The sequence below is a fragment of the Lampris incognitus genome, chromosome 3 (genome assembly GCF_029633865.1).
Source record: "Lampris incognitus isolate fLamInc1 chromosome 3, fLamInc1.hap2, whole genome shotgun sequence".
Classification (NCBI taxonomy): Eukaryota; Metazoa; Chordata; class Actinopteri; order Lampriformes; family Lampridae; genus Lampris; species Lampris incognitus.
Genome location: NC_079213.1, coordinates 13,957,110 through 13,976,566, shown reverse-complemented (window position 1 = coordinate 13,976,566; position 19,457 = coordinate 13,957,110). Strand labels below are relative to the sequence as shown.

General features: G+C 44.8%; 1 protein-coding gene and 1 long non-coding RNA gene across 2 annotated transcripts in view; both read left to right on the top strand.

Annotated features, from left to right (window-relative positions):
• Positions 1 to 10,469: 10,469 nt before the first annotated feature.
• On the top strand, positions 10,470 to 15,334 carry LOC130110792 (uncharacterized). The gene is made up of 3 exons (XR_008810068.1): positions 10,470 to 10,843; positions 14,697 to 14,819; positions 14,908 to 15,334. It is a non-coding gene; the product is annotated as an uncharacterized LOC130110792 (long non-coding RNA).
• A 208-nt stretch (positions 15,335 to 15,542) lies between these two features.
• Positions 15,543 to 19,457, top strand: part of wnk1b (WNK lysine deficient protein kinase 1b) — a 169,345-nt gene continuing 165,430 nt past the window's right edge. Inside the window, exon 1 of the mRNA XM_056275931.1 lies at positions 15,543 to 16,496. Within this exon, the coding sequence (XP_056131906.1) occupies positions 15,543 to 16,496 (954 nt within the window). The remainder of the gene's footprint in view (positions 16,497 to 19,457) is intronic.

Sequence of the window (19,457 nt, the reverse complement as noted above, 5' to 3'; positions counted from 1 at the left end):
GTTTGTATTGGACTTACAGACACTGGCATGCTGTTGTTTAAGGACAGAAAAAAGGCTGTTTCTGCAGGAGACAGAAGGTCATTCTATTCAGCAATTCTCATCTGGTCTCCTCTCACATCCACTCCCCTTTACAAGTCCCTATACCTCCCTCCTTTCTCCTTTTTTCCTCTGTGTCCTTTCATTTTCATTTTCTTGATCGCTGTCTTCTCTCCCCGCTCCTGTCATCCTCTACCCTTTCATCTCCCCTCCTGTGGCAGAGAGACGCACACAAGCCAAGACGCAGAGGTAGAAGACAGGAAAGAAACTTTTTTTTGTGGTTTTTTTTTGTTTTTTGTTTTGTCTGGGAAAAACTGGTTTCGTTTCCAAAATTCAAGATGATCAGCTGGAATCGGTTGAACTTGAAATTACAAGACACTTGTAAGTTTGTAAGTTTTGGCCGTGTGTGTGGGGAGGTTGTGCTTTCTGTTAGATCTAGATGACTGATTGAATGGACTCTTCAATGACATTGGCTGGTAAGAAACGGTACTGCAACCTGATCTGCACACAGCTTCATGTCCCAGTAGTCAGCCAGTGGTTGAGGTGGTGTCATATACCTCCGCATATATGCTTTTGCGACAGTTGTTTTTCAATGAAAAGTGGGTGGTTTGCTTCTTTTTAATCTATCTTAAGACAGGAGTGCAGTAGGGAGACAAAGCCGGGGTAGGATTCAGTTTTAAACCAGCGGGGGCAGACATGGTACCAGAGAACAGACACTTAACAGTTCATCTTTCTCTGTTATTTCATTCCACATTTCCCCATTGTTCCTCGTGTTGTGTTGTGTAATAATGATTATATGGCACACAATCTTCATCTCAGCTGGGGGCAATTCTGCTCGTCTGAACCGCCTCAAAAAGTCGCCTGACAACCATCTTCATGGTCATTATCCTGTAAACCGTTTTTTTTGCTTTTTGTTTTAGCTTTACAGACAAGAAAGGCAAAAAGTCTACTCCCATGCTAATTTACAACAATATGTTATTGCTTCTTTACAACAATATGTTATGTTGATAAAATAAAGACACTGAGGCAACTTAGTGATGAACTTAGCTGGCCATTAGATTTGTTCAAAAAGTTGTGTCATCCTAAACATGTGGTCTGTTGACCGTTTTAAAGGCATGGGCGTGGCGACACAAGCAGCCCACCATTATCATCGGACCATTGTTTGGTATGTTTCTGTTGCCCATATTGATATTCGGTTTGGCAGGCATTCATGTCTTCACGCAAAGGCTACTTTTAATAACCCCGAGAATTCATTTAAAGGTGTCTGTGGAAAGATGGAAGAAGACACTGAAACTAACTCAAGGTCTCTCTCTCTCTCTCTCTCTCTCTCTCTCTCTCTCTCTCTCTCTCTCTCTCTCTCTCTCTCTCTCTCTCTCTCTCTCTCTCTCTCTCTCTCTCTCTCTCTCTCTCTCTCTCTCTCTCTCTCTCTCTCTCTCTCTCTCTCTCTCCTTCTCACTCTCTCTCTCTCTCTCTCTCTCTCTCTCTCTCTCTCTCCTCTCTCTCTCTCCCTCCCTCTCCCTCCATCTATATCGTCATCTCTTGCACACATGCACACACACGCACACACACAATGATTTGGTGGCCTTGCATTCACTAAAGTTCATCAGAATCAGGTTTCCAGTTTGTGGAGTTTTTTTTGCTTTGCCTTCTGGGAGATTTTGTCATGCTGCTACCTGTGGAGCATGAGAAACTCATGTAATTAACATGCAAATTATAGTGTTAGATTTTTGGTTCCCTCTACAATCATTGCTAAGGAGCCTTTAAGCAATCTTCTGGTTGGATATACAGTATCTGAACCAAGCATCCCACAGGTGTACATGTGCATGCATGAGTGAATGCCAGTCATAGCAGCAAAAACAGTAACCCGTACCCGATTAAACAAAAACCTTAACGGGTTCTTTCCCAACAAGGATAAGAAAGGGTGGGAGCTCCTCATCCTTCAAAATTTATTTTCTATTTTGTACTTTCTGACCAGCCAATTCTATTGCTGGAAAGGAGATGGGAGCTCCAGACAATGGTTGGGTACCTGCCAAAGCTACAGATGAATCAGGCAAACCTATCAGCCACAGACCCTCAGCCTTGGCTTTTAATAGCGTCCCCGGCCCTGTCCTCGCAAAGTCTTTCTCTGGGTTTTGAACGATTCGCTCAATTCAAAATGTAAACGAAATCCACTCATTTTTTGTGTCTTTAAACGGCCATAACGGGAATGGACCTCAACCCTGTTCTGCGTAATGTCTGTGTTTGAGGAGCAGGAGCAGACATATGTGCCACACATGAGGTGCTGAGGAGATGATGGGGGCATGAGGGCGGGAAGGAGATGTGTGTAGGAAAAATAAATGACATGCATCCTGTGTTTTACGAGATTTTAGCCAGATTTTCAGCCATCTTTCTTTGGGTACCACAGTGTGAATGTGTATGTGCAGCAGAGAGAGAGAGACATGAAAAAGGAGTCAAGTGGAGTTTATTTGTATAGCCTCACAGCTACTGTCTCAGAGGGATTTAGAGATTTTTTCCCCCCGCACAATGGTAAACGGTTAGCTCCAGTAAATAGTGAGCCTTGATTTGGATGAGGAAAAACGTCACAGGAAATAAGCTTTTCAGAATTAAAAAAAATGAGAAGAACTTCAGGAGGGGCACCAGAGGGGATCTGATGAACAGCCGTACAGTAGGTGTCTATTGAGCAAGGCAGGCAATGTGGTGACGGGTTTGGAGGTAAAACACTTCAAGCAAAGCACCCAACAACTGCACCCTAGTGGTAATAAAACAATGAAAAGACTGTGAATCTTCATGTTTGTCTGTACAATTTAAGGAATGCGTGCATAAAGGGTGTGTGTGTGTTTGGGGGGGGGGACTCAAGGTGATTGCAAAACTATCCCTACATACATACAGACATATACATACATACACATGTTGCTCAGGGGGGCGCTGGTCTGATTTTCCCATTCCCTGCTGAGTTCAGTTCAGCTGAGCCTTCGTCCTGTTCTGACTCGTCAGGTTGACAGGCTGCCAAAAACTGGGTTGCACTCTGACCTTTCAGAGAAGAGAAAACTATGAGAACCTTAACCTGCATTGACACAAACACGCGCGCACACACACGCATACACACACATTCGCAAACATGTACACACACAATGAGGAACTCATAAGTTGGTAAACTTGTACTGACAGATATTACCCCCTCCACACACACACACACCAATGATATACCTATAACCTTTAGCAAAACATGGAAGTCAGTTAGTCTTACTTAACACACACACACACACACACACACACACACACACACACACTTTTGTTGGGTGATGTAACTGATAACAACAACAAAAAGTTGAGATTTACCCCCCCCCCCTTTTCTCCCCAATTGTATCCGGCCAATTACCCCACTCCTCCAAGCCATCCTGGTCGCTGCTCCACCCCCTCTGCCGATCCGGGGAGGGCTGCAGACTACCACATGCCTCCTCCGATAAATGCGGAGTCGCCAGCCGCTTCTTTCCACCTGACGGTGAGGCGTTTCACCAGGGGGATGTAGCACATGGGAGGATTACAATATTCCCCCCAGTTTCCCCTCCCTTCTGAACAGGCGCCCCGACCAATCGACTAGAGGAGGCGCTAGTGCAGCGACCAAGACACATACTCACATCCGGCTTCCCACCCGCAGACACGGCCAATTGTGTCTGTAGGGACGCCCGACCAAGGTGGTGCTTAACACGGGGATTTGAACTGACGATCCCCGTGTTGATAGGCAATGGAATAGACCGCCACGCTACCCGGACGCCCCCCCCCCCCAAAAAAAAAGTGAAGATTTACTGTCAGAGAAAGAAAAACATGAAATGCCAAAGTTCATTGTTGATTGATGACAGCTAATCACGCTCATTATTTTCCTAAAGAAGACTTTTAACACTCGCATATTTACAAAATGTGGTAGACAGGCAAAAAAGAAAGTCGGTTATCTGGGCAGCTACACAAATACACATGTATACACACACACACTGTCAAGTCAGCAGTAAAGAGGAAGGTTTCTGTTCATATTTCCTCTCAAAACATTCTTAGTCATATTTCCCCCTCAAACTTCCCCTTTTGTGCTCTTGTGTGTGAGTGTGTGTGTGTGTGTGTGTGTGTGTGCCCTCTCTTATCAGTTTGTATTGCATGTATTAGATTTGGCTGCATGGAAATGTCTCACTTGACAAATCATGCCTACAATATCATGTACTCGTGATCTTGTCCTTGGTGTGTGTGTTTGTGTGTGTGTGTGTGTGTGTGGGGGGATGTGTGTGTGTGAGTGTTTGTGATACTAACCATGCCGCCTCACTGGGTGACATGCGCTTTCCTCCATTATGCACACTTATCTGCAGTGAGGCGTAGCACTGTAAACATTTGCATGAGCATTGCTCTACGTGTCATAAAGAGGGCTCCATCCATCAAACATATGGTGGCGCAACAAGCGGTAGAGTGAGGAAGACAGAGAAAACCAGAATGAGAGATCAAAACAGCAGGGACAGATAAGAGACGCGATACGTATGTTTTGCTTTAAAAAGGAGAGATGAGGAAGAGAAAGAAGAGTGACAGCAAATCAAAAGACGGTAAAGATTAAATGCAAACAAAAATGACCTCAGCATCTATACTGTTCTTAGTGTGTATGTGTGTGTGTGGAGAGTCAGAGAGCCGGATTGATGAAAACAACGTAGATCCATCTCATGCATTTCTTTAGGTTAGAAATGCAGAGAATAGTGTGTTGACCTGTGTTGTCACCAGAGCAGAGCAGCAATGGCGTCATCATTCATTGTGACTCACTCGTTGATTCGGGCGCCAGCTTGAGACTGCACCTCATTTCGTTGGAGAACAGTTATGTCTCAACGTAAATGTGAAACCGGTCCTCCACTGACACTATCGCCATCCGGCCTGCTCTGATTGACGGCTCTTCATAGGAGAGGGGGAGAAACGCCAACAGGTTTCTTTATAAAAACTGAAAAAACGGAAAGAGGACGGACCGGTTTCTGGCAGGTGATGCTCGTAATTTTTTTTACATGTTACTGAATCACCTTTTTATCATAATAGATTAGCTCCGTTTATGTGCAAGGGAATAAATTAATGACATAAAAAGGGAACACGAGAGACTTGAAAGAAGGAAAGAAGGAGAAAGAAGCGCATACACACAGAGGGGTTGATAATAAGGAAGAGATGGATTGTGACGGATGTCAGTACTGTTGCATTACATTACTGAAAATAGCACAAGTCAGTGGATGAAGGGTGCCACTGTTACCAAATGCTTGTCAAGTCCATGAGACCCATGTGTCCATGATGTCTGTCTCTGGGTTCAGACACTTCTGTCCTGCCAGCATGGTGGCCAGCCCCAGTGTAGGATCAGTGGATTCTCAAAAACCAGTAGGTCACTCCTACCAGTGGACTGTGATTTACTGAGCACTATAAGGGACTGTTCACATGTTGTGCCTTTTGCGCGCACAATTTCATTATTTTCAGTGGAGATGTGTGACAAGCACGCGCGGCACCACGCATTCGTTACGACATGCTTGTTTTTTCGGGCACACTAAGATGGAAAAAATGCCAACTTTTTGGCCGCAGGTCATGTGAGAAGAACCAGTCAGCTCCACAGGACTTGCTTCACCCTTTTTTTTGGAGGGGGATTTCCCCCCCCCTTTTCTCCCCAATTGTATCTGGCCAATTACCCCACTTCTTTTCACCTGCCAGTGAGGAGTTTCGCCAGGGGGGACGTAGCGCGTGGGAGGACCACACTATCCCCCCCCCCCCCCCCCCTGTTCTCCCTCCTCACCGAACAGGCACCCCGACCGACCAGAGGGGGCACTAGTGAAGCGACCAGGACACATACCCACATCTGGCCTCCTACCCGCGGACACGGCCAATTGTGTCTGTGGGGATGCCCGACCAAGCCGGAGGTAACACAGGGATTCGAACCAGTGATCCCCGTGTTGGTAGGCAATGGAATAGACTGCAATGCTATCTGGACACCTCCTGGTTTCGACTTTTAAACAGTTGGCATAAAAAAGGACTGCATCTGCAGGATGAAGTTTAGAAAACTGTGGCGGTCTATTTACTTTCACTGCCTGTTAAAACTACATTGGCGTTCTCTTTTGCCTTCGCAGAATTTGTTTATACAATCAAAATAAAAAAACAAAACAAAACCCTTGGCTCATGCTGAGAGTAGCTGGCCTGGGGGGACGACTGCGCTGTGCTCCACTTTCGCCAGCGTAACCCTGGACCTTTGGTGACAGAGCTGTGTTCCAGAATGCATAGCAGCATTCTGCATCCTAGAATGGGGTCAGTCTAAAATACAGCTGGGGGGGGGGGGGGGGACAGTGGTGTGTGTGTGTGTGTGTGTGGCGGCGGGGGTTGTTGGTGTCGGGATAAATCCTTCATTCTGACAGAGCAATTTTCACTCGCAGACACTTTTACAGCTTCCTGAGGGAACGCCCGAAGTTGCACCCAGACGTGTGTGTGTGTGTGTGTGTGTGTGTGTGTGTTTGTGTGTTTCTGTGCGATGCAAAGGTGAATGCCGAGGCTAAACTGTTGCTTTTAAGATAAAAACAATGTCAAGGTATTAACAACACACATTGACTTCTGTAAGGTTCTTTCCAGGTGTGTTGTATAGCTTGTGACAGGTGTGATTTGGATGATCATATCCGTTATTAATAGCATTATGTATACATCAGAAGTGCACCGGAGAATGTTCTCATTTTCATCGGTGTAGAGACATAGCAACAATTTGACACCGTACACAACAGCACAAATGACACAAGGATATCGGTACTGCACATTCAGTGCAAAGAGACATAAGACATACAATCAATAGCAGAACATAAATGGCAACCATCAATTTGGAATTTGGTACACATTGTATACATTCTTCAGGAAGGGTTTTTGACTGTGGTACTGCCTCCTCCTGACTTGATTTCATATTGCTTACCTCATATATTATATAAACATACCATGACGACCTCACATATTATCTAAGCAAATGCCAAATGTATGTAGTGTGCACTCAGTCATATGTACCCATACTCCCTGTATGGGCATGTATGCAAACAAACACATTCCAGATGCATTCACTCTGGCTCTCTCTCTCTCTCTCGCTCTCTCTCTCTCTCGCTCTCTCTCTCTCACTCTCACTCCTCTCTCTCTCTCTCACTAGCACACACACACACACACACAAACAGGCTATATTAGCAATCGCAAACTTGGGGCACGAAAATTGAGTAAATTACATTTTGATGTGGGATCTCAGTGTCCTAGCGTACTATTAGAATGATAAATTGCTTGTACTCATGACCAAGTCAAATCGACTATAGTACGCTTGGTTATTAGATTGATCTATTAAATGGTTAAACTATCAAGTGATTCGGATCCCCGAGTCAGTAGAACAATTAAAAGGAGCCATGCCGATTTCCTATGTTAGTGGAGACTATTGTGTGTTCTCTGTGGGTTACAGCTATGAAATGTTTATCTGCAAGTCTTAAGCATTCCAGAGTGTTCACAAGATTAAGCTGCACAAATATTAAGCTGTCAGCCTAGGCGCTTACTACAACATCTTTCTGTTTGAAAAGATACAGTCATGAATGTGTATGTAAGTAAGCATGTCTTGCAGCGTAGTAGGCCAATAAATCTCTTCATTGGGTGATTAGGTTTTAGCAATCAATTCTGTTTTACTAAACATTGGCAAAAGCGGTAATGATCCTATACCTCTTATCCAGCTGGTACTACTACTACTATGCAGGCTTGTTCGAATTAACAAGGCCCAGAAATACAAAATAACGTGAAATAAAAGGAACAAAGGAAAAACTCTTGTATGGGCAAAATGGACCTTGTTCTATCTCTAAGTCCAAAGTACTGCGCACCAACAAGGAAAATAGGAGCTTGAATAAACGAGATTAATCAAAATCTCCTAACGATTTCATTAATTATGCACTGCAACTTTAGTGATTGAAGACATCTCCTTACGTTACTTTAGTCATAATAATCCAGGCACCCGGGTCAATCTCTTTATGAATGTCGATTTAAAAAGCTTTGAGTATTTCAAAGGGTGCAACAAAAGCAACATTGCAGCACTTCATGCACGAAGGACAGCGAGTGATTTTGAAATGAGGAAGTCTGATTGTCTGCAGAGTCAGGCAGACGAGACAGTCCACCACTATCATTATCATTATCACTGCTGCTAATTGGAAACAGCAAAAACTATAACCCCCCCCCCCATTAAACCACAAAAGATTCAGTGGCTGGATGTGTGTGTGTGTGTGTGTGAGTGGTTTCGTGTTGGAGGGCGGCCAAGAACGTCTGTCGACTCCATAGATAAGTGACACATTCTTTGATCTCTAGTACGCTATCAAAACGAGTGTGCGAAAGTAACCGTCATATATACAGTGCTGCTTGAAAGTTTGTGAACCCTTCAGACATGGTCACTGTTTTTGTAAAAAAAACATTAAAATAAGCTTATTACACATACATCCAAATCCCAATTTGTAAAGCACACCTTCCAAATAATGGACACACACAAAAAGAGCTATATTTTCATTATTTAATTCAACAAAGGTGGTTTATTTCACAAAAAATGAAAATTTAACATGTGCAAAAGTATGTGAACCCTTGTATTAGTAGCTTGTGGCTCCTCCTTTTGCAGCCATTACTTCAACCAAACGTCTTCTGTAACCACTAACCAGTCTCTCGCATCTGCTTATGGGGATTTTTGCCCACTCCTCCTTGCAGAACTCAGCCAGTTGAGAGAGGTTGGAGGGACATCTGGTATGTACCAACTTCTTCAGGTCTCGCCACAACATTTCAATTGGATTAAGATCCGGACTTTGACTGGGCCAATCCAGAGTACGAATCCTCTTTCTCTGAAGCCATTCCTTTGTAGTTTTGCTGGAATGCTTTGGGTCATTGTCTTGTTGCATAATCCATTTTCGTCCCAGCTTCAACTCCCTGACTGATGGCAGGAGATTCTGGTCAAGAATTTGTTGATATGCCGGAGAATCCATGGTTCCTTGGATAATATGGAGTCGTCCAGAAGCAGAAAGCAGCCCCAGACCTTCACATTTCCACCACCATGCTTCACTGTTGGGAGGAGGTTCTTTTCTTCATATGCAGTGTTGCCTTTTCTCCAAACTTGTTGGTTTTGATTATGACCAAATAATTCTATTTTGGACTCGTCTGTCCAGAGAATGGACTTCCAGATGGCCTCTGGTTTGTCCAAGTGCTCTCTGGCAAAGTTGAAATGGGCAGCTTTGTTCTTTTTTGAGAGCAGAGGCTTCCTTCTAGCTACCCTCCCATGAATGTCATGGCTATTCAATTTTCGTCTGATTGTAGACGCATGCACATTTGTCCCAGATGCTACCAGAGAGGTCTGCAAGTCTCTAGAGGTGATGTGTGGGCTGGCCTTTACCTGATTTATTATTTTTCTGGTGCTTCTGGGTGATATTTTTGATGGGCGTCCACTTCTAGGCAGAGTTGCTGTCATGTTGAAGGCCCTCCATTTGTAAATTGTCTTACAGTGGATGGATGGAGCTGGAATCTTTTGGAGATGGTCTTATATCCCTCCCTAGACTGATGGGCTATCATTACCCTCTTCTTCTTGTCCTCGGATATCACCTTTGCTCTCGGCATTGTTGATTTGTATGGGACCACAGTGGTTTGGTTGGTTTCCTCTCTCTTTTAATTAGTGCAGGCCAAACCTTTCCCCAATGATGTCTCATTTCATTGGTCTGCTTAAATGATTAATTAAGCACCCAAATGTGTTTCACCTAAGTCTGTTACCTGCTTGACTGAACCAATGCAGCTGGGGGTTCACTTACTTACTTGCACATACCCTAATTCCATGTTTCATGTAGTTTTTGGGCTACATAAACAAGTCCCACTAAACAAGTAGATGCAATTGATAAACATATCTGACATTTCATACATAAAAACTGGTGATGATAAAATAAGAAAATTATGGTAAAACAACAGAAACATCTAAACTGCTCAAGGGGTTCACATACTTTCAAGCAGCACTGTATATATATAATTTTTTTATTTTTTTTATTTCATTTTTTTACATTTTTTAGGGCAACCAATGTTCCTCGTATGTCTCAAGATAATCCCCCGAAATTCAAAACCTTTGTGCGAGACTTGGGGGGGCCCCCCGCAGTTTCTTATGATAAAAGCTTCTGTGACGAGTAGGCGCGTCAGTAAGTGAGAGAGAGAGCGAGAGAGAGAGAGGGCCAAAGCAGCCTTAAACACACACACACACGCACTCAAGTCGATCGGGCTGCATCAAAATCGAACGCAAGCTTTCGGATTGTTAACGGTGAATGGAGCAGACACGGGGGGGGGGGGACAAACAAACGACAACAGCAACATCTGGATGCGTTGCTGCGTATTTGAAACGGGGGGTGTGTTGGTTTTCTTTTGCCGCATCGGACTGAAACATCCCGACACACACGGGAGTTTTCCCCCACCTGGTTTTGCAGACTGAGTTGTCATTGCCTGCTGCTGGGCTCGCCGTGTCGAGTCATCGCTGATCGAGCCGCTGCAACGTCTGGCGGACTGCGATCGTGGATTACATCGGATTTATTGTGACACGGGACCCACGTAGACCCGGAGCGGATGTGGGAAGAGTGAAATGGAGGGGGGGGTCGGTCCTAGGACCGGATTCGAGTTTGTTACAGATGACGAAATTGCTTAGTTTTAAGTGAGACGGTTTTCTGTCGTTGCCGCTGCAGACCAGGACACGGGAGTGAGAGAAGTGCCGGAGCTTCCACGACACCAGCGAGCCAACTTCGCTGCTCTTGCCCGGTGGGAGGTATCTGTCTTTCGGCTCCCCACGACACGCACACCGCTTCTCTTCTCTGCCTTTTAGCTTTGGGGTGCGATTAGAAATATTTAATGATTTTTTAACGGTGTTTTCAAACCACCAACTGTGACTTAAATATGACGCACTCACTAACATCGGCGCTACGTTTCTGGGGAGGACTCGTACTGCATAGGAGTTAGCGGCGTTTCGGCCAAGTTCCTGCCGTGGTTATTTCTCCGGGACACATCACGCCAGTGCCGTGCTAAGAGGTGATGCGAGGCTCTGTATCCCAGCGTCGAACACGTTTCTAAACGTGTCTGTTTAGCTCCTCGCTCTTGCCTACAGCCGCGCTCGGCTAGCGCTGCAACTCGGCAGCCGCTGTATCGCCGAGCTCTCCGTCTCCCGAGTTCCCCCCGGCCGGCACGTAGTTACAACCGGCCATCCCCCACAGAGATGAACCGCGTTCAAGACAACGCCAATTCGGCTAACGGCCCCCTCGCGCCAAATAACGAGCGATTCCCTATTCTTCCACCCGGGTCCATTTCAATCCCGGGGTGTTTTTAAGCCCCATTTCAACAGGTTTTTAAATCGCACGGGTTTAACAGACCCTTTAAGTTAAGCCTCTCTGTTCATCAAGTGTTCTCGCAAACTTCGCATAAAAGCAACTAGTGATATCGACGTCCTTTTTGTTTCCGCCTCCTCTCTTTCTCCCCGCTTTTTGTAAACTGACTTCGCGCCATATTTATCTGCTGTCACATCACCACTCATGGTCCATTATGTGAGCGTGCGGCGCAGGGTCAACCCCCCCCCCCCACCGTCCGAACCGCGACTCCACACCGGCCTACACCGGACCCAACTACCTGATCACATCGGAGTCAGTCGGCTGTTAGTGTTTTTTTTTCCTCTTTTTATTTTATTTGAAAAATGGCTACAAATGGCGAGAGAGAGAGCGCGAGAGAGCGACCGTTGTCTGTATTCGAGATCAATATGACCTGAATCAGTCTCACTTGTAAGTAGATTCGTTTGGGTCTATTGGCTGCCAAACTAAACAAAAGCAGGCGATAAGAGCGGTTAGCTAAATTCGATAAGCTAATTCTAGCCGGCAATACTTTGCTGGGTTATGTGATGATGTTTCAAGCCACACACACGCACACGCACAGCAGTGATGGGCACAGCCGTCTACCATGATTTTGGTCAGAGAGATTGTTTTCTCACCTGTTTTGCCAATCTAATACAGTTTGTAGGGAAACTGTAATACGGTAAAGATGGCTATCAAAACACAGCTTAGCATGACTGCTGTCACGTAACTTGCATTACTGCTCACCCATCTCGTCATTCCCATGACCGGTGGCAGTCTGAAGCCAAAACGTATGTTTGAACGATTACGCGACTGTTAAGAAAACGACCGCAGTGCAACATGCTATACACACACGGTGTGGTGGTCGTTTATGAAGACGACTTGGTAGACTGAGAAAGTTTTGCTGCCGTCGACTGTCCAGTTGACAATAATGAGAGGTCCCGCTGACACGCTGTCGATGACTAAGCGAACCGATGTGACGCATCGAGTTATGCGCGGAGATGCTTCATCTGTCAGCATCGGTGACACTTGAGGCGACTTGTTCTTATTAGGTTTTTTTTAGCACAAATTAACTAAAATCACCAATCAACCAATACATCTGACAAACCAACCGTGACGTAATGACTGAACTCGCTGGCAATTTGAGAAAAGCCCATGATGTGATGCAAATCCAGTCCTTAAAAGGTACCCGAAGATCTAAAGTTTTACAAGAATCCCTGTATATGGTTTTTATAAAGCGCAACATAGTTTGAAGGGTATTTCACTTAGACTGTCTGCAAACCTGCTTTTGTTCTCTGTGAAAGTCTCTCTCTCTCTCTCTCTCTCTCTCTCTCTCTCTCTCTCTCTCTCTCTCTCTCTCTCTCTCTCTCTCTCTCTCTCTCTCTCCTTTAATTCACATTTCTCATGTCAAGCTGCTGAATTGCCACAAAAGAGCCTGACCTTGAGGTCAGTCAGGCTGTGGTGACTTTGGTCTAAATTTGGAACGTGGAGCAATTAGGCACACTCTCCCTCCACTGCACTGACTGTGCAGGGGTGGGGTTGGGGTGGGGGGTTAAAAGGGAGAGGAGTGGGACGGGTATCTTCTTTTATTAATGGGAGCTTGACACGGCCTTGAAATATTGAACTAAGTCCAGTAAAACATTTTTGTACGACTCAAATGTGATGGGTTGGTCTATAGCAGCGGTTGACGAGCATTTGTCGTTAAAGGGTCCCATGAAATCAAAACTGCATTTCCTTCTTGTTAACCCATTCATCCGCATTTGATTTAAATCTCTTCTCTGTTGTGTTCTAGAACCCCCCAACCCCCCCCATTGTTGTGTTTGTAAGAATGTGTATTTTTCTTTTTGACAAATATATTTTTTTAGTTACATCATTCCGCACATGTGGGTATGCGCTAGCAAATGTCCAGTGAATTGGGAGCGAGATTGAAAGAAGACGAGGTTTTCGACCACCACCTGAAACCAGCCATCATACCAATGTCTACGTTCTAAAAATGCTCTACCATTGTTGGATTTTAGTCACATTAAACTCCCTCCCCTCACAAAATCCCACCCAACCGTTCTATTTCATTTGGCTAAATGTCAAATTGTGGAAGTTTGCAGTGCTCAAAATGCTGCTTCATGGGAACCTTAAGTACCATCTCTATGATGACGTTTAATTCCACTCAACACTACGGCAGCTGATTCCACTAATGAGTGCACCATTAGCCAAAGAGGAAGGGACTACTCAGTGAAATCAGCTGACATAGTGTTTATTGGAATAAAATATTGTGTTCATATGGCTCTTTATGGTACATAGTTAGAGACCACAGGCCAAAAGTTGTGATTCTCTCATACCGAATTGCCAATGACAGGTGTGTTATTCAACTAACCCGAACCTGTCACAAACCCAGATAGTTAACCGGATACTTTAATATACTTTACCCAAAATGATTATGTCCAGGTGGGTGTGGTCAAGAATCTCAGATTGTTAAGAGAAAATCTTAACTCATCCTTTAAAAAAAAAGATTTTAATTGTAAAATTCAGCGAGAATGTCACTTTAGCCGCTCTACCTCCTGAGCCAGAGTGGGTTGTCTAGTAATCGGAAGGTTGCTGGTTCGATCCCCGGCTCCCCCAGAGAGCGTGTTGAGGTGCCTTTGACCAAGACACTGAATTCCTAACTGCTCCAGATGAGCAGGTTGGCGTCTTGCATGGCAGCCTCCATCGTCAGTGTGTGAATGTGAGGCATACACTGTAAAGCGCTTTGAGTGGTGGGTAGACTAGAAAAACGCTGTATCAATGCAGTCTATCTACCTTCAGCTTTTATTCTTGTAAATGGGGCTTGACAACATAAGTTACATAATGTTAATAAACTTTATCCCTCTAATACTGGAAACATTTTCATCTTGAGGCAAAGATATTAGCAACGTCTGCTGGCCATTTCCATTATTTTGTCATCAAATAATTACTTAGAAAAGAACCTCCAAAATTGGGTTTGTCACCTGTTAAGTAGAGAAACTTGGCAACCTAAATCAAGATTTTAACAAAAGTTGATTGATGGTTAATGTTTTTTGATTGTCCACATTTCCTATGCCGTTTCCTCCACTCATGCCGGGATGGGAAATAGCCAGCTGTCAAATGCCTGTGAAGTTATCTTCTATGGCTGTTTGGTCTGTCTATGTGACAGTTGATAATCAATCAGCAGTTGGAGGTCTCTTTCAGACCCACGTGTAGCATGTACTGATGTCAGTAGGAGGTTAGCTTGCTGTTTGATTCATCCCTGTCTGTCTCTTTTTTTCCCTCCAGTGACTAAAACTGAACCAGACAGAGCTAGGTGAGAGAGGCCCAGATTTGGCCATTCCAGCCTTCTCTCTGGCCGTACCTGACCAGGCCAAGGACCTCATCAGTGAGTCCTACCTTCGCCCAAAGGTAGGCCTGTTTGCAATCAACAACAACATTGACGGCTTCCAAGATCAGCTGTAGCAGATTGGATTCCAATCATATTTTTCCTTATCAGGTTTCGGGTGGTGCCATCGCCTTGCCAGATCTCCATTCCTTCCATGTCGTCGTGGTCTGTCTCTGGATGTCTGAAGCAGGATGGACGCAGGTGTTGATTTGACGATTGTCATCGTGTCGCAGCGCTACCCCTCCCCTTCATCGGATTGGTTCCTCTCATTCCTCCCCTCCTCCTCATCCTCCTCCCCAACTGTCTTTAAGAAAAAGCCCCTCCCTCATTTCTGGGGCTCCTCTGCCCCTGAGCGCTGCAAAGAAGGGCCCTATAGAGACTGTAGTGTTGTGTTATTGAATCGATATACCTTGTAAAGAGGGAGGAGGTTCTGATAAATCCTCGCTAACGAACTCCAGAGTGAGAAGAAGTCAAAGGGGATTAGTTAATTCACTCAGTTTGACATACCCAGATGTTTTATTTTTCTCCCCATCCATTTCCTCTTGATTTTACTGGAAATTAATTGGCGGTGAGAAGACTTCCTCTTTGCAAAAGAAGCTTGCTGATTGAGGTTTACACTTAAAACACACACGCACACAAACAGATGTATACTGTTAACAAATCATCTGGTCTGATAATCCACATCAGCGATTATTTATACTTTTTTTGTTTTTTCTTTTGAATTCCCGGTGAACCTCTTGAGAACCATGTCAGAGAGTAATAGCAGCAGCAAAGTGGTGAAATTCCTCACCCCTGCTCCACCTCATCATTCGCCCTCATCCTCTTCATCCCCACAGTCCCCCCACAAGAATGTGAATGGTTCTGCCAGTTCAGACTCTCACCTGGCAGACATGCTTGGTGGCCAGCCGGACGTCCGGCGCAGGCGCCACACATTGGACAGAGACTCCAAAACAGCTGAGCACCGTTTTTTCCGGCGCAGTGTCATCTGCGATTCCAATGCCACGGCTTTGGACCTACCCAGCAAGGCAACCGTGATACTCACCTCACCTCCGGATTGCCAAGGGCCTCCCATCCCCTTCCCATCCCAGCCCTTGGGGCCGAGACCTGGGGCAGAGGGCACAGAATATGTAGGACCACTTGGCTCTCCCTCTTTACAAAGCACCAGTCTTGAACCGTGTCATGGTGGTGTTGTCACAAAGGGGCATCTAGGAGGCACTGGTGAAAGTATGGGTGTTGGTGGTATTGCAATTACTACCACAGCTGCTAGTGGCTCTGGCCTTACTACAGATGGAGCAGTGAAAGAGCTATGCCCGACAGTATTGGATGTTACTGACAAGACCGCAGGCCCACAGCTTGATGTTATATCACCCCCTGGGGGTCAGGAGGACAGACGGCAGGTGGCAAAAGATGGGAAGGTGGTAGAATCCACAGAGGAATGTAGCAGCAGTAGTAGCGCTATGGAAGAGAAGGAGAGGGAGTTGGAGGAGGAGAGGGAGCTGGCAAAGGCACGGGCGGAGCAGAGAGAAGCAGAGAAACGGGTACAGGAGGACATAGAGGAGGTGGAGACAAAAGCAGTAGGGACCTCACCGGATGGGCGCTTCCTAAAGTTTGACATTGAGATTGGCCGTGGCTCCTTCAAGACGGTGTACAAGGGACTGGACACTGAGACCACCGTGGAGGTAGCTTGGTGTGAACTACAGGTAGGTCCTGGCTCATGATACAAACATCTCCCTTGAACACTCCCACTCTTTTACTTTTGTTTACACACACAGGGCTTGATTAAATGTAATTTTGAGGCAATGTCTGGGGTATGATTCTGAAGTAATTTGGTTTGAGAAGACTTTATTCCCACCAGGCACCAGAGTTTACATTATCTCATCCAGCATTTCTTCTGTTAAACTTGCTAGTCACCAAGTATTTGTTAACCCAGGTGATTTCTTGCATAATTTCAGTTTGTGGTATGTGGTTGTGATCTGATTATAACCCAGTTCAAGGGCAGATTACATCGTTCACGTGACTGCATGGATAAGTCAGAACATTTTTTGTAACGATAAAGGGAGACGATACATATGTTTTGAAAAAGAAGGGCAACATTACCAGCGATTCTTGGGCACCGATTTTCCAAAAAAACTAGTCCTGTGTCTCACTGCATAGAGACAATCTATGAGAGATGCAGCAAGTTTCATTTTATATTTTTCGTCGCTTATTTTGAGTTGGAATCATTAGTTTGTTTCACTTTTTGCATTTGTTTTTGGTGTAAGGACGTTTTGGTGTCTCAGATTAGCGTCACCATTTCATAGATCTATTCAGAGCGGCAGTGGGTGATTGGAGGTATCATGAGGCAAGAATAAAATAAGCGGAACATTTTCTTGCGAGATATGTCTGAGTGTCTACTTGATAGTGTCAAAGCTAGGAGGAAAGATTTTGTCATGATATTGCATTTAACTCCATTCTCAAACCATGGCTGAGGTGCTTGTCTGCTGTTCAGTGTAGCTTTTTACCTTTCTTACATCCCTGCAGGTAAACCACTGCTTGGCAGCAACAGTTTTGTGTGTGTGTGTGTGTGTGTGTGTGTGTGTGTGGTAACTGATGTTTGTGATGTGTCAGATGAACATTATCACAAGTTGCATGAATTGGTATCGTTTCAGGAAGCTGTCACTTGACAAATGGTACCCAAAATGAATTTATTTTGGTTACTTGTCTGATAGTGCTGCACGTTTGACTTGAAAGCGAGCAAGCCTCAGAAACTAGCATGCAGTGTGTTCAGGATGTCTTCAGCAGGTCATAAAAGGTATATATTTATTTGGTTTGGGCAGCCTGTAGGTTAGAGAATTGACTTTATAACCACAAGGTCCAAATCCAAAAACCGAAAGTCCTGGACAGGAAAAGTGATCTATATTTGTTTCCATCTCTCAACAGCTATGCCCGATACTTGATTAAGGTCAGCTATTTGAACAGAGCTGCTCAGTGGCCAACAGTGGAAGACTGGTTGTACAGGGCAGTTCCTGAGTGTGAATGTGTGCAACAGTATGAATTTGAAGCAGGCAATGGAAGAAGGGGGGGGGGGTCTTCTTTGGATAAACAAAGGTTTAAAAAAAACAGTCACAATCAGATGGTGAATTAGTGGTCGGTGAAGCATGAAATGCGAGACAGAATGGCATGCAACACACCACAGGATGCTGTTGCTACACTCTGGTATACTGGTGCAGCTTCTGCAGTAATGTAGAACCTACAGAGGTGTGTGTTTGTGTGTGTGTGTGTGTGTGTGTGTGTGTGTGTGTGTGTGTGTGTGTGTGTCTGAGAGAGAGAGGAAGATACAGTGGCTGCAGGAGAGAAAATGACAACTGCACAGACCCTTGCAAGTTACCTTGCTCATGGGGGGGGGGGGGGGGGGGGGGGGGCTGTCCAGGCTGGTCATATGACACTCGGGGCAATGGCTGTGAGGTTTAGTGAAAAACAGTCACAAAGACTCACGAGGAAATGCACGCCTTGATGTCTAAACACCCTTTTCTAAGGCAAAGACAAAAATACAAGACTGAGAATCAGCATTCCAAGTGAAATTATTTGAATTCTTTGGTTTTGTTTGAAGATCACACTTTTTTGATGGTTCTTTCTAGAAGGTGCTCAGTAGAGATCAATAAGAAAAAGGAGAGTGGATGATAGGATATAAATTTCACAGGTCAATTAAAATATGTCTGAAGGTAAAGAGCCTTAGTGTTCAAACTCAATTTCTCCTTAACACAGAAAAATCACAGATCCTTATTTTCGGGTATCCCTCACCCAAAACCTATTCAAAATGTCAGACCACGCCTTTGAAAGTAAAGACTCAGAAGCCAGGGCAGTCCTATTGGGGCCTTTAATGGAAACTTGTCTATCCCAGTCTGACCAGGTAATTAAGGGCAGGTTAACCTTGTTTGGATTCCTTTGCTGGAAACTAGACTACCTGTTCGTCCTTATGGCAGGAATCAGGCAAGTATGCAGTGCCTCTGTGAAAATCAGGCCAACTGGAGGTCAAAATTTAGTGCACGGACACACAATTTAGCCTATTTCTCTCTATGTTTGTGTATCCCAGTATCCATGTAAGAGTGTGACTGTTGTTCTCTCAGCTACATCACGAGATGCTCCTCAGAGTCCTCATGAATCCGGGGAGCTAAAATGGGCTTCATCTGATGCCCTGCTTCCAGGAATCACTTGTTGTTTATCAGGACAGAAACTTCCTCTTCTCCCTCTCTCTTCAGGTCAAACTTGGACCTGTCAACAGATGCTTTTCTTTGAAGTGGAGTGGCAGTACTTATGTAGAATTGTATTCTGGAAAGATGAGAGATTCACATAGAACTACATTTGTTTGAAATCAGAAAAGCTCAGAGTTGACTGGAACCCACATCAGCGGTACGTGGTATGTGTCATCAGCCTCTGATTTATGATAAAGGTCATTTCGATCAACTACATATGTATAGCCTTTACTTTTGGTCTACCTCCTCTGCCAAAATACCCGTTTCCTCGCGCTTTCATGAAACGGCAATAGTTTGGTCAGCATGAGTTCAGTTTCTGCATCTATGTTTTGTCCCGGAATGAGGCTTTATTAATTTGAAATGTGTTGAGCAATAAGGACACATAATGGCATAGATGCAAGTAAAAACTTGGGGAATTTTTGTTCGGTA